Source organism: Trichoplusia ni, chromosome 13 (genome assembly GCF_003590095.1).
Source record: "Trichoplusia ni isolate ovarian cell line Hi5 chromosome 13, tn1, whole genome shotgun sequence".
Lineage (NCBI taxonomy): Eukaryota > Metazoa > Arthropoda > Insecta > Lepidoptera > Noctuidae > Trichoplusia > Trichoplusia ni.
Genome location: NC_039490.1, coordinates 8,749,352 through 8,763,905, shown reverse-complemented (window position 1 = coordinate 8,763,905; position 14,554 = coordinate 8,749,352). Strand labels below are relative to the sequence as shown.

At 45.1% G+C, this 14,554-nt stretch overlaps 2 protein-coding genes and 1 pseudogene across 5 annotated transcripts in view; 2 read left to right on the top strand and 1 right to left on the bottom strand.

Moving 5' to 3' along the window:
• Positions 1-4,682, top strand: part of LOC113500362 (protein C21orf2 homolog) — a 48,654-nt gene extending 43,972 nt beyond the window's left edge. The window contains exons 8-13 of one of the 3 annotated variants that reach the window (XM_026881129.1): positions 871-966; positions 2,053-2,127; positions 2,902-2,993; positions 3,272-3,425; positions 3,611-3,693; positions 3,766-4,682. In XM_026881129.1, coding sequence (XP_026736930.1) covers positions 871-966; positions 2,053-2,127; positions 2,902-2,993; positions 3,272-3,425; positions 3,611-3,693; positions 3,766-3,799 — 534 coding nt within the window. In that variant the 3' untranslated portion in view covers positions 3,800-4,682. The remainder of the gene's footprint in view (positions 1-870; positions 967-2,052; positions 2,128-2,901; positions 2,994-3,271; positions 3,426-3,610; positions 3,694-3,765) is intronic. The other 2 variants (XM_026881130.1, XM_026881131.1) reach the window with 2 other exon arrangements.
• Positions 4,683-4,828: 146 nt separating this feature from the next.
• LOC113500233 lies at positions 4,829-10,919 on the top strand (annotated as a pseudogene).
• On the bottom strand, positions 10,914-12,542 carry LOC113500363 (40S ribosomal protein S21). Of its 2 annotated transcripts, XM_026881132.1 has the most exons (4): positions 12,443-12,541; positions 12,302-12,360; positions 11,487-11,678; positions 10,914-10,983 (listed from the first exon to the last, which is right to left on the bottom strand). In XM_026881132.1, exons 2-4 carry the CDS (start codon positions 12,349-12,351, stop codon positions 10,974-10,976), a joined length of 252 nt encoding a protein of 83 aa, XP_026736933.1. In that variant the 5' UTR covers positions 12,352-12,360; positions 12,443-12,541; the 3' UTR covers positions 10,914-10,973. The 2 variants fall into 2 exon arrangements, with proteins under 2 accessions (XP_026736933.1, XP_026736934.1); XM_026881133.1 differs by lacking the exon at positions 10,914-10,983 and having other exon boundaries at positions 11,483-11,678; positions 12,443-12,542.
• Between the last annotated feature and the right edge of the window lie 2,012 nt (positions 12,543-14,554).

The window sequence follows — 14,554 nt, the reverse complement described above, 5'->3', positions numbered from 1 at the left end:
AGTGGGGAGTATGTTAGATATCGTATATGATACTGATATGTTGTTATGTGTTGCATATATGTACTTTGTGTATCGCTGTAGCATGTACTGTTATAGAGCTTGTAATTGTAATATTCTTAATACACTGCACTGATCATATTGTTGCTTTCTACCTAGACTGCTTAAGCTTGTGTTTTCATATAAATAAGGCACCGATTACATGTATTTGTAATTCATAGATGTTTTTTAATAGATATTGTGACGTCATGTATAATTGTTACTAGAGAGATTAGGTAAAGTCCCATTACCGGACAAAGCCCTCTCCACCAAATGCCGGCAAAAAGATTAGCTGAAAAGATATCTTTTCTACAGCGGCGGCAGGAATCACTTGATAATATGTCATTCGGAAAGATGGCTTCTCCAAATGAAGGGAAATACTGTATATGCCACTGGTGACGGTTTCCCCTTTTGCTTACATCACCACGCTCCACGCTGATTGTCGTCTCACTGTATTTACTCACCAACATAAAGTGGATTGCTGCAATCACTGCAATCACAATATAGTGTCGGTCGCCCGAATAGCTTCGTAACTCTGGTCAAAACGGTGTTAATAGTAAATAGATATGGGTTTTTTAAAGGAAATAAGTTTTTATAATAACTATCGTGAGACCGATTCATTATTAAATGATGTAACGGTTTACTCGCGCGGCGGGATCGCGAGTCAAACTTGCCCGTCTCGTCAGCTCATGATTAAGGACTCCGGTTGGGTCCGAAACAAGTCGGGCTCCCCCGATAAATACGCGTGAGTAAACCATTACATCATTTAATAAGAAAGTGAGTTGTGTATGATGTGTAGTAATGTTAGTATCTCTCTCTCTCGTCGTGTTGCAGTGCCCGGCGTCGCCGCCGCGGCGCGTGCAGGCGGCCGCGTCGCCCGACTCGGACGAGCGCTACGACCACCCCGCCATGACGCGCTCGCACTACGACGTGAGTACACACATACAAACACACACAGTGACACACGGTGACACAGAGCAGGTAGCCAGTGGAGGGGGGCATGAACTGGTGTGAGATATTTGTTGTAAATATAAAGTTTATTGAAAATGACTGAAAATCGTGTCAGATTTACTGAGTTTCGAAATACAATCAAGTAAAATGGCTTAGTTTTGAGACTGAGCTACAAAATCCTGAAACTCCAGTTCCACAAAAAAGGCTTAAATACACGTGTGTACTTGAGAAGATATAAATCAAACTATTGATTAATTGTTGATAGTCCTTAAATCTGCATGTTTATCAATAACTGCTGACTGATCACGCGAAATATTGTTCAACACTCCATTAGCTATTTACTCTGTGTTATTCAATCACGAATGTCAGACCACAGTAGACTCATCCAATTTGAGTCACAGACATGACGTCACGCTTACGCTGCCTCCCAGCGGGCCACCAACAAGCATCTCTCAAGGTCATATTGTTGCAGCTGTGGAAGCGAGACAGCGCGACACACGGTCACGAGCGGCATCTCTCTTCCACAACTGTAACACTCGAAGATGTTGTTGATCCCCTGGTTCGTTACAATCATGAGTTTCAATCGTTCACTAATGATTATAATGATTATTAATGATAGTTAGATCATGTAGTTCACCTGTATTTTAAGTTAATTAGGTTAGGAAGTATTAGATTTTAGATTGTAATACGTATTATTTCGTAATAATAGTGTGAACTAGCATATACACGAATAGCCGAGTGGTGTAGATCACCACGCCAATAAGCACGGGCGCGTTGTGTCGCGGGTTCCATTTCCGCGCATGACAAGTATGTGCGATTCAGACATGCTTGTTCTAGGTCTGGACGTTGTTTCATGCGATAGTTCGTAAACACCTCGCGCCACAAAGATTATTGATGAATATCGACAATACTGTAGGCAAAGACTAATAGTTTGCGTCGAGTTTTACTTCTGCTTTTGACATTAACAATACTAAAACAAAACGAGTCGCTCTCTCTCCGTCCTGGTCTCGCATACGGGCCTCTCCCCGGGTGCGGGCAGGAACAAGCATGTTGTGTGTGTTGCAGGCGCGTTCGTCGGCGCGCTCACCCGACGCCTGCTCCATGTCGCTGCGACACTCGCTCTCCGCACACAGCGTCAAGGTACACACACACACACACACACACACACATACACACATCGGCTTGCCACTCACACACACTCATAGTAACATGTAACTCCAGTAATATGTGACACAGAGTGATCAACACTATGAGTGGTAGTACTTTACGAGTGCACCTAACGACATTAGTACTGAAATATTTGTGTGAGCACTCCATTAGTTTGTTACTCTGTGTCAATTTTCATACATGTTGAATACATTGTCATTTGGTTTGCATTAATCTCACTATTAAGATACCATTTTCCACTGATTCTTTCGACTGTTCTGTGAGCGTTATTTTAACGCCAAGGAAAAGGTAACGAAAAGGTCAGGGTGTTCCTTATTAGGGTTCTCGAAGAAGTAAAAACAGGACAGCTATCTGATTTTCTGCCTTTCACTCCGGCAGTCACCAGAAAATGATTGAGTTGAATTGAAATTTTCACAGATGATGCATTTTTGTTGCCGTTATTACAATAAATACTTACCAATGAAGATCGAGACCAAGCAATGGTTGGTCAAGCAAAGGTCATAAATTTTTGTGTCGCGAGTCCAACTCCTACTTGGCCGGTTTAAAACCAACAGAAGACCAAGCCTGATGGCATGTCCTACATATTTCTTGCTTCTATGTTCGACCACACTGCACAGTGATGAGACACTGAACATACGATGATATTGTGTTTCTTGAAGACCACTCGACAGACGAGCCTTCCTCCTATTTCTATACGTTTGTTAAGTATGTGTGTGAACAGCATAGTAACCGTGTGTATGTGTGCAGGAGTACGCGTACGGAACCAACGGCGAGTGTCGCTACAGCGGCGCGCCCGCCTCGCCGCCCTACGACCCGCCGCCCTGCGAGAGGAGCGACAGGTAACGTACACCTACGACTCCAAAACTTTTAACATTAAGTAAATTTTGTTTTGACAGCAGTTAACAGTGTCTTTGCATTAGAAGTCAATATTAAAAACGAATAAGATTACTATTTTAACTCATTTGATCTTGCGAGTTGTGCAGAGCCGAATGGTTGAAGTCACCACACCAATCGCGGGACAAGGGTTTGTGTGATCTACGAATGCTTGTCCTGAGTGTGGGTGTCCTTGCGCATGTGACTTGAATATTCACCTTCATCTTGTACTCCCTGCGTTCAGGTCGGAGTCCCTCGGTCAGATGTCGCAGCGCGGCAGCGGCGAGGCGTGGGAGCGAGAGCGGCCCGAGCGCGAGCGCGAGAGAGAGCGGGACAGGGAGTACCCCTCCGCCGTCATGGCCGAGCATCGCGGCTTCACGCGCAGACCCGTCGCCAGGGTGCGTACCGTGCGGGTGATGCGGGTTGGGCAATACATACGTTGGCGTACTTGTCTAAAATATGAGGAAGTGCCGTTATTATTAACACGCCTTTTTATTTTGACCGACAAAATCGTATTTCTCGATCAATATAACTCAAACTGTTCGTGTTGCTGTAGGTTTTCATTATGATGTGTTTGTCGCAGAATTCGAACCTGCTGTCAGCAGTGCTGTGTCTGGTGAAGGAGCTGGACTACCCGGGACTGGAGGTCGCCGAGATGGCCGTCAGGTACTTACCTGGCGTACCTAGTATATTTCTAGTCTAACAATATTCTCGTAACACCTCGATGTGTGCTTGCAGATGCCGCATGGATGAGCTGGCCAACAGCCAGTGACGCAGCGCCCGCGCCCCGCCCCCGCCCTAGTCACGTGTGCAGGCCCCGCCCACGCAGACTCCGCCCTCCACAGGCTCTGCCCACAACACAGCGACACAATGCAAATGATGGTGCGAAGATTGAGCGGCGATCCTGTGTTTTCATTGTTTAGTTTGCGTGTGTATGTGACGGCCTCACACATGCGTGTGTGTATAGCACTCGTGTGAGTACCCGACAAGCGAACAAATCATTTACATAATATCGAAAACAACGCCATCTAGTTGTAAAAGTAGTGAACTGCGAATTGCACAAAGTATTCATGTTAGGTTACACGATTTTGTGAAAATGTTTAAAATTGATTCTAGCATTTCGTATGGAGGCTGATGTAATACTCAATTTGTATATTTTTATATTGAAATAAAATTCATCATCTACTTGTGATGTCGACTGTACGCGGCGCGGTCCGAATAGAATTATTGTTTGTACATATTATTGTTATTTTGTTCTGACTGTACGTCGCGAGGGGTTTTGTACGTAAATGTATGTATTGTCAAATGTACTGTGTGTACTGCGAGGGCAACTGGCTGTGTAGCTCATCAGGCTTGTGTGAGTGTATGTGTGTGAGTGTGTGTGTGAGTGTGTGTGAGGGCAGCGAGCGAGAATACTTCACAGTTGCTGTGCATGTGCTTTAGAAATAAAGTCAACTGTGACTGATGTTCCGACGTTGGCTTAGTGTGTGTATATGAGTATGCGTGAGTACATGGCGCGCAACGACGAGCAGTAATTATTTTGTTGCCTTGTGAATGAATGAATGAATGTATGTATGTATGTGTGTGTGTATGGCGGGGCCTGTGTACGTGAGGTGCGGCGGTGTGCGTGAGGCGTGACGTCACACGACTCGCCGAATGAACTAATTAAATTAATAATGTAACTTACTCTAATTAATTATAATGTAATAAAATTAACTTGCCGTAACGTTACGCTGTTGTTTCATTTACTTTTCCCTTGTTGTATATGTGCAGGTAAGTATGTGTAGTGAAATCTTATTATATGAACAAAGTAGCAGATGTTTTTTTATAAAAGATATAAATGCGATCCAGGGATATGGCGGTTGGTGCCCAATTATTATTGGGAGCTAAATGATGTAACGCGATTTTGTATACACTTTTGTGTATCACGGACAATGAATGGGATCTACTAAGGTATTAGCAACAAGTCGTTCAGTGAACCAGTGCCTAAGCCAATGTGGGTGAAGTGTCTCGAAACACTTCAATAAAAGGATAAAAATGATTACTGCGATAGTCGTTTAAAAAAAACTATATAGAAGCCCACCTTTACTTATTAAATGAAATATCAATTAAGGGACCGTCAATAGCAGGACGATAAATCAATTCAACAGCACTAGTTGTACAACCAGCAATACCTTTATAGCAAGCTCATACCGGGACCTACATCAGGCCTGTTCACTATCAGCTACATGCTTTAAAGCACATCATACTCCATGGCGGTGGTGAAAGCTTGGTATAACACACAAAAGAGTATTGGAGTGCTGGAGCTGACACCAACCTCCTCAGTATAACGGCCATTCGAACATGGAAGCTGTCAGCGTGACGTGTGTCAGCGCGTCAGTCTGCGTCAGAGATTCCGGAGGCCGAGGCGCCATGCGGGGAGTGAGCGCGCGCCCCGCGCCCCGCGCGCCGCAGCCCCTCACACCGAGCACGCACGGAACCAGGTAACACGCGCCCCGAGCCACGCAGACATAGCTACAGGATAGCCGGGCACAGGCAGACCCGCGCAGAGCCAGGTAACAGCTGCACGAGACACGCAGCTGTCAGACCACAAGCAGGTAATATTCAGGAGTGTGTGTGCTGTTGCAGGCGACGAGAGTAATACTCAGTGACTTGGTGACAGAATATTAATGTTTTATTCAATAGATTGTGTTGTCTACATCTATATTTCAGGATAATATACTGATTGAGATAAAAATATAACGTAACAGAAATCTATTGACAGTATGAAATTGTACACTTTTATGTTTATAAATTGTGAAAATCCATGAGTACGTGTGTGTTACTAATCGCATTGTCTAATAATCAGCTCTAATTTGTGTGTTATGGCCCTGTGTAATTCCACTTGCACTGTGTGCTATGTATGTGTTTGTGTGTGCGCAGGTAGCCGAGGCAGTATGTCGGCGCACTCGTCGTCGGGCTCGTGGTCCGGCGGCGGCGGCGCGCCCCCCGACATCATCGACCTGGACAAGTACATGCGCGGCAGCGTCCGGCCCCCGCGCACCGACCCGCACCTGCTGCGATGGTGAGCGTGCAGTGTTCAGTGTGGCCACAGGTGTACTGAGAGTGAGTGAGTAACCCGTACCAACTGTGTGCACTGTCTGCAGTGAGCAGCTGGTGGTGGACGCGGGCAAGCCGGTGGGTGGCGCGCTGTCGTCAGCGCTGTTGACGGCGCCCGCCCCCGCGGTGTCCGCCGCCAGCAGCAGCAGCGGCTCGCGCCCGCCGCCGCACGCCAAGCGCTTCTCACACGACTCCGGCCTCTCCGACGGCAGCTACGCGCGCCGCAAGCATCGCCCACACAGGTGCGTGCGAATTTAATATGATTTGTTTTTAGGTTCCAGTCGCAACACGTACCCAACAAGTCGTAAACCTTAAAAGTGTATGTAGATCCGTCAAGTTGTTATACAGACGCGCGCCTGGTGGCGGCGGAGGAGGCGGAGGCGGTGGAGCTGGCGGGGGAGTGGGCGGCGGGGGGGAGGCGAGTGTGGCGGCGGCGGCGGCCGGGTCCAGCAACTCGCTGCGCGCCTTCCGCGCGGTGTGCGAGCGCGCGCTGCTGGACCAGCAAGCGCAGATCGCGCGCGTGGCGCAGCTGTGCGAGCGCCTCAGCGAGCGCCCGCGCCGCCGCTCCGAGCGCTCCAGCGACACCAGCGACGTCAGCTCCAGCAGCCGCAGCACGCGCGACCAGCGCCGCCGCGACAAGCACCGCTCCGACGAGTGCAAGACCTACAAGATCATCATGAACAAGCTGGACGAGCTCAACCGCTTGTTCGCGGCGCGCGCGAGGTCTCCTGCGTCGCGCCCCCGCGCCGCGCCCCCCGCGCCCCCATCGTCCGGCTCCGTGTCCGTGTCCGACAAGCTGGTGGCCACCGAGCCCGAGCGGCGGCGCGCGCGGACCCTGCACGTGTCGCACCACACGGCCAGCGTGCGCGGCGGGGGCGGGGCCGCGCCCCCCGCTGCGCCCGCGCCCCCGGCCGCGCCCCCCGCGCCCGCCAGCCGGCTGGCTGCGCTGCGCGCTGTGGCCAACACGTGCGCGCTCGACATCCCGCCGCAGGAGGCTCTGCCCCCGACCGCGCACCGCCCCAACATAGCCACCGAGAGGTATGCACACACCTGCTCCTCATGGAACCATACCACCGACTTGTCCGTACCGTCCTTGTCAATACCGCGGTGTGTCTGCAGCGTGGTGCAGGGCGAGAGTCGCGCGGGCTCGGGCTCGAGCGCCGGCGACCCGCGCTGCGGGTTTGACCTCGATGACCCTGTGCATGTGAGTACCACACCCTACATACATACACACACGCACTCACTCTGACCAATGGATTAGCACGCCCCCGCTCCTTACTATTTACTGCTGAAGGTCGCTTCCTGTTCGACTTTTCCAATGTGTGTTGTGCTTTTGTATCTTTTTTGACTTATCGAATTAATCATTACGAAATCAGGAGTGTGTATTGATTCAAATATAGTTTCTTTCAACTATAAATTTTCTTTAAACTATTATTTTGACTAGAACGTTGTATAAAAAGCCAGGCTGGCTATGAACTTGTCATGAATAATGTGTGTAAGTTGTACTCGCAAGCGAAACGGTTGCAAGCGCTGCCCGCGACGACGCGGCGCACGCGAAGCGTAGAGCCGCCAGACCGCGAGCGACTGCAGCAGTTCGAGCGCTTCGAGCGGTTCGGCGAGCGGCTCGACGAGCAGTTCGGCGAGCGCGCGGGCGAGCGGCGCCACGCGCGCTTGCCGCCCAAGGAGCGCGCGCGGGACACGTCGCTGTGCGCGCTCTGCCGCGGCTACTGGCGCGCGCTGCGACACTACCTCGCCGCGCAGGTCTTCTGCTACCCCGATGCGACATGTACTTAGGCTCTTAACGATTTTTGTTATAATTATGTTGCTACAAATATATCATAATTCTTGAATTATGTGTGTTGTTATTGTAGCTGTACCTTATTGTAAAACATAGGAGAGGAAACCACGATGAAACGAGGTGGAATTGAAAAGAGGAAACTACAAATTTCAATAAAACCTAGATAAAATTGCAGGCATTACAGTGAGGTAGTAAGGTTATATCTAGTTGTGCTATCTCGATATTTTAAAGATAATAGGAACGGGTTCCCACCAGCAGACCACAGACAATGATGACATATTAAAATTCTACATAATACAAAAGTAAAACTAAGTCCTAAATAAATGCTTTTAGACCTCATTTGTAGACTAATGATGAGGATCTTACTGCCTCCAGTTCCGTTTACCTAAGAATCCTATACGCATAGTCTATGCTCCAAACCTCTTGCAGGATCCAAGCAAATCCTCCACACAGCTCCCTTCCCAGCTGACAGCCGCTGTCTCTGGCCGAACACACAAGCCCATGAAAAAAGAAGTTGACATGATGACAGAACAGAACAAAAGAAAATTTGGGCCATGACACAATCAAAATTACACGTAAAAATAAAGCAGTAAAATACAAGTGCAATAACTAACACGATGTAGTGAGCTGACGGCACGGACACTGCGACTACACTAACAAATATGAATAATTCCGGGAGCGGCATCTGGTGGCTGCTCTGTCTACTCATACAGGTGGGTTGGGAGTCGCGCCGGCTCCCACAGTGCACAGTGACCGATGTGAACCGTGCGCGTTGCCCTCCGCAGTGATCGTTGTTGCCTCGCCGCTAACCTGCTGTTGTTACTCAACCATTCACTTTCACTGACACTGACACTCTACTTTGTAACATTACTCTTAGTAGTCTGTCGCTTAGTACTTAGCTAACATCTATTTAAGCAAAGCGTGCCTTTGAATAGCTTTACATAGGGAATACCTTATGCAAATATGCATTGCTATCATTTTAATATTCATAGATGAAGTGAGATCAGTGTCGGTGCAGTAGCTGCCACATTGCATTACAAGACTTGTCAAATATAGTTACCTTCTTGAAGCCCATATCGAGTGTGCTGTTTCTGACCAGACTGTGGCCCACTCACTAGCTTGGCAGTATTGTTTCCTAATGCGATGCTAGATGTAACTTGTAGCACCGTTAACACGACCACACCACTTCTTATCATCGAAGAACGTCAGTATGTTTGTATGTGAGGTTGCTGACAACTCAGATTAACTCAATAGCTATTTTGAGACCAATGGCACCTATAACCCAAGTTTAATCTTAGCTTGGGTGTCAGTGGTGTGCATGCAATTTATAAAAGCATTTCTTTCATTATCTGATAGGTACACCTCTAAACGAAGTTATATAAATAGGGTTGTATTTCTAAATAAAATATCTTATTACCTTATTTGACTTCTGTAAAGGAGAGAAAGATTTTCTGTCAAAACCGGCATTCAGGGTGAAGCCGCAAGCTAGTTAACTATAAGTCACGTCCACCCACGACTCGGGAAAAAGGAGACCGAGGTACTTGAGCGATGAGACGGGGGAAGATATACAGGACGTCGTAAACTGTTATCGTCCCACTCCCTCGTCCGGTCATCAGGGTGACGTGTCTGTGTGTGTGTGTCAGGTGGTGGGCGCTGTAGCGTGCAAGAGGAAGCCGTCGTGCCGGCCGCCGCGCTGCCCCGGCGGCTGCAAGCCCAAGTACTGGTGACCCACTGGAGGCGAAGAGCCGAAGACTTATATTATGGTGAGCAGATACCTAATACTTGATGATAAGCATCTATGTATAGCCGACTAAGAGGGTAAAATGCCTCTCATTTTTATTCGTCGTGTTATCCCGAAGTCGAATCTATCTGGATCAGCGCGCGTCGATCAGACCCTTGTTTTTGTTAATACCTCTCTAGGCGGAAAAAAATCTTCATCAGAAGATAGACCGTTAGTTAATAGGGTACGAGTTGCCTCTCTTTTGTTGCTTCAGGCCTGAGTTTTAACTCATCTAGAATTAGAACTGCTTTATAAACCAGTAGACTAGCTAAGGCATAAACAAGCATAGTGTCTAATTTTAATCCGCGTTATACAGTTTCAGTGTTGATATCACTCTACTTGCATAGGTTCGGTTACTTTAAATGTAACTAATATTACATATATTCCAAGCTAGTGTACACGATATTTGTGAGTTCAGTGGTACGAGTGGGCGGTGTCGCTGTGGTGGTGGGTGGTGTGTCTGGCGCTGAGCGCGGTCGGCGCGCGCGGCTGCAAGAAGAAGACCATCTGCCGCCCGCCGCCCGGCGGCAAGCCTGGCTGCGGCGGCCGCGGCAAGCTCTGACCCAACTGGTCAGTAGTCACGCTAAACAGATAAAGAACTTAGGAGAATGCCTGATGAGATAATGTGCTAACTCACACTCAATATAAACTTTGCTAAGCGTCAAGCCAAAGGCGCTTTAGTTAGATGCTCTGATAGTTCATGTGAGCGCTAGTTAATGTTGTATAGTTCGCCTTGTCTCTGAACCGGAAATCTTTTCTATTATTGAATCCATTCCAGACAAAATCTCTCTTCATATATACCAATCGTAATTTTTAATTTCTCTTTGAGCATGTTAGCGTCTTAGGCACCTGCCAGATAGAATTAACAACATAGAGCGCGGCTGGCTTATGTCTAGTGACTCTAGCTGGCACTCGTCACCGAATTAGTGTAGTTCTTAACAATTTTGTTGTTTTAGATAGGGAAGGAGAATGATATAAAAACTTAGGCCTATGCCCAGCAGTGGGTTATTCAAGACTGCTGATGATGAGATTGAGTAGTATGCTACGTATTTATTGTTGTAACCTCTATATTGTGTGTTGTCTGCAGATGCAGCCGTTCCCGCCGGCGCGATGGCTCTGCTCTTGTTGTGATATTTAATCTTATACTCTAAACATATTCTATACTTTACATAATAATATACACTATATAAATAAAATAAAAAACCAGCAAACTTTTATACTTTTTTTTTATTTTCCTTAAAATTATGCTTCTTACATGACTACTTAACTTCAGTAGTTCCTGAAACAAAGCAAAGATGTTGTGATTAGCATTGTGAAGACAGCAGGTAGCAGAGTGGTTGATGTCGACAGGCCAAAGTCATCGTGCATGATGTGTAGCATGTGCGATCCCGCAAATGACAAGTGTTTGTTTGTGTCATTCACAAATGCTTGTCCTAAGTCAGAGTGTTAATGCATTTGACTTAAATGTTTGTGAAACCTCCCACAACACAAGAATTTAATGCCAAAGTGCGGAAGACATTTCAAAAAATAAGCTTATTAATATATTTAAATGGAGGATTATGGGTATTATATCATAGTACTTGAACAGAGAACATTATAGGTATGGGTTAAAATTGATGATGGACAGATTCCAGTGTCTCTGATAGTCTAATAGCTATAAACAAATTCTTAAATATGTATTCATATTTACATAACAATGAATAATGGAAGACAGTATGTGAGACAGTGACTGACATAGTATGTTCTTACATAAACTTGTGAGCATACAACACAAATACTCACTTAGTCAGAATGCCGTCTTTCTTGGTGAGCCTGACAATGCAGTCATCGGACTCTCCCATGCGGCGGATGGCACCGCACACCACGTACATCTTGGAGGTGTCAGCAGCACGGCCCGTGGCAGGGTCCACATCTGCAATCACCAGCTGTACGGACGCATGGTCCTTGGCGTGGATGAGACGGTTGCTGGCCGAGCTGGAACATAAATATATTTACATCAGTCAGATATTATAACCAACTGCTTGTTTATATTGGATGCTTAAATTTGCTTTTAGCCCTATAGCTGTAATAAGTTAATGGTAAATACAATGGAAGTAGATCAGTGCCTATTAAGTTATTCAAAAACTAAAACGAATACTTTGAAATGTGAAGGTTTCACACATAAAGGTTGTTTGGAGAACATTGCTACTAACAATAAGAGCCAAAATACCCTGACCCCAAGTGTCCATCATATTATGGTGTATGTTCAAATAACTAGCATTCTATTTTGACAATTAAAGATTGGATTGTAATACAACCTACTTGATTATTTGAATTGGGGACCAGAGTCAAGAGTAACGAATTGTCCGGGGACAAAACATAACTTGAAACCCAAATATTATAATGTGACAGACTAACAGACAACTATGAAGGTACCACGTCGGTAAACAAATAATTTATTATGTACTAAGTTAAAGAAAAAAGTAGATAAATTCTCTAAAATATTGGCACAATAAATATACCACCACTAAATAAATGATTGGACAAATATGTAAAACAATAAGGACGCATGCTGCGGCCGACAATGTGGTTAACAAGTGTAACATAACCTCACTCACCATTTCCTCGGGCAGTACAAGTCAACAAATTCACCGGCGTCGTTCTGCATGTTGTATGTCTGAAACACAAGATTAAGCGGTCACCACGAGCTGGTTACATGTATAAATTCACTTGAATTGTAATAAAACCACAATATTCACCTATGAGCACACTAGTCACGGAAATGACAGAAGCGAAAGAGATTGAAAGAAAAGATGGCTGACAGTAGTTCTTTTTTCGTGATTCAGCTTTGAGTATGAGTCTTTTGAGAAAAAAATTGTAAATCTTGTGATGATTTAAAAAAAAACATCCACATTCAGCAATAGAAATAAATAATAATATGGGATTGTACCGATTGTATGATAGAGTTACTGCGGACTCGGAACAAAAAGAGCGAAGCAACAAACATGGGTATGTTTAGGTAAGTAAAAATTTGAATTTTCAGGCGTAACCGCACGCAATCGCTCGTCGCTCGTTTACAGCGACAATCTGGTCGAGCGACCCCATTTTAAATTTCCCGAAAAACAAAACATTAATATCTAGATATAATCTAACTGTGAACTGGCTATTATGTAGAAACAAGTGTGATTAAGAGTTACATAGGTACATTTTAAACTTGATAAAACTGTACAATGAGGAAACAAAATCATGGTTGAAACGTACATTGTGTTCATACTTTACTTATATTTTATGAAATGTTTTAAAGTATTTACCTTGTCCGATTCCATTATTTACGGGAATTAATTTAAGGACCGTTTGCAGCACCACTTTTATATAATTTACATCGACTTAATTTTTTCTTTTCTTTTCTCTATTCTATAGTGTATTTATTACCAAAGAATTGATTGACAAAGTTCAACATTTTGAGCTTTATCGTTACATATCACATGACCAGATTTGTAGCTGCAAATGAGCGTCTGCAAAGGCCGTAGCTCAACATTTTCAACTTTCCTGCGATCATACTTTGTCGCTTTTTCGAGACGCGGGAAATTTAAAAATGGGGTTACGTGATCAGATCGCGAGCGACGAGCGACCATGAGGTTACGCCATACCGCTCAATCTAAAGCACCCTAAAAAAGATTATTTAATGACTTCCCATTAAGAAAAAGATTTTATTATTCAATTTAATACGGATAACTGCTAGTGAAAAAAATTTAGTCCTTATTAAAAGCATGCATTGGTACAGGTTCAGCATGCAAAAGAATATTTGAGATTTACACAGAGAAGCCCGGCATTTATTCTGGTTCCATTGTCTTGCCACTTACAAATAGCTCATCTACATGCCGTGTGGATGTCCTATATGGACCTACAGAACATTTTATATTTACATACTAGGAGTTAATAACCTGACTTCCGAGCAGGATTTTCATTTAAAAACATGTCTGTTATTGTTACCTCGACTAAAATGACATAAGTGTCGGCTGATTATATAAAAGTCTAACTGTTGAACACTGCTCGAAGTGTTGGCTGCGATCAATAGCAATTGAAGGGCATTCATTATAATTTATATTGTTACCTACTGTTAATGTTTGCATGCCCTACATAGGCACAATACTAAGTACTGTAGGTTAGTTAACAATAACACCTTATGAAATAGTATATTCGTGCAAATAAATGAATTGAATTCGAGGGCATAATAAATACCCGTATTAGCTGATCTAACTTATATTGCCGTATTATCACAATAGCGTCTCCGCAAGACCGAACACCTGCTCTCCTGATACCACTCATAACTACTAATAACTTCTACCCTGGTATATATTATATTTTGTATGACGGGGGAATCATGTACATCTGCTGTCTTTGGGGAGGAAACGGGTTGTGTAGGGCTCTTACTGAGTAAACCGAACCGCCGAGTGACGTTAGCCATGTTTTAGTGCCGGCACGTGGATACACTTAGTATTATAACTACATCACCGAGACCGAAATGTAAAGAGTAATCTAACTTCTATATTTTATACTACTGCTGTTACCTACCTTCTCCCCTAGGAGCTCCTATTAACTACACTACCTATCTGCTGTGCTGGTAGCACCCCGTTGTAAACTGTTATATTTAATGCGAATGGACTCTTTGACGAGCTTAGACAACGGTGAGTGCTTGTAATTAAATCATACAAACGTACAAGTAACTAAAATATAGAGTCAACTACACTTTATTGGATAGCAATAGGGAATATTCACATAATATGGGAAAAATAAAAGGCCCGGCGACACTGCTGACGTGTCGACGCCTGTCGCGTCCCACACCAAAGGCTGACCCAATTTCCAAGGCA

Bases quoted from the DNA above. Each gene is read 5' to 3' on its own strand.
- LOC113500363 (XM_026881132.1), bottom strand. From the start codon at position 12,351: ATGCAGAACGACGCCGGTGAATTTGTTGACTTGTACTGCCCGAGGAAA. The intron at 11,679-12,301 runs GTGAGTGAGGTT...TTTATGTTCCAG, and splicing joins TTGTACTGCCCGAGGAAATG to CTCGGCCAGCAACCGTCTCA.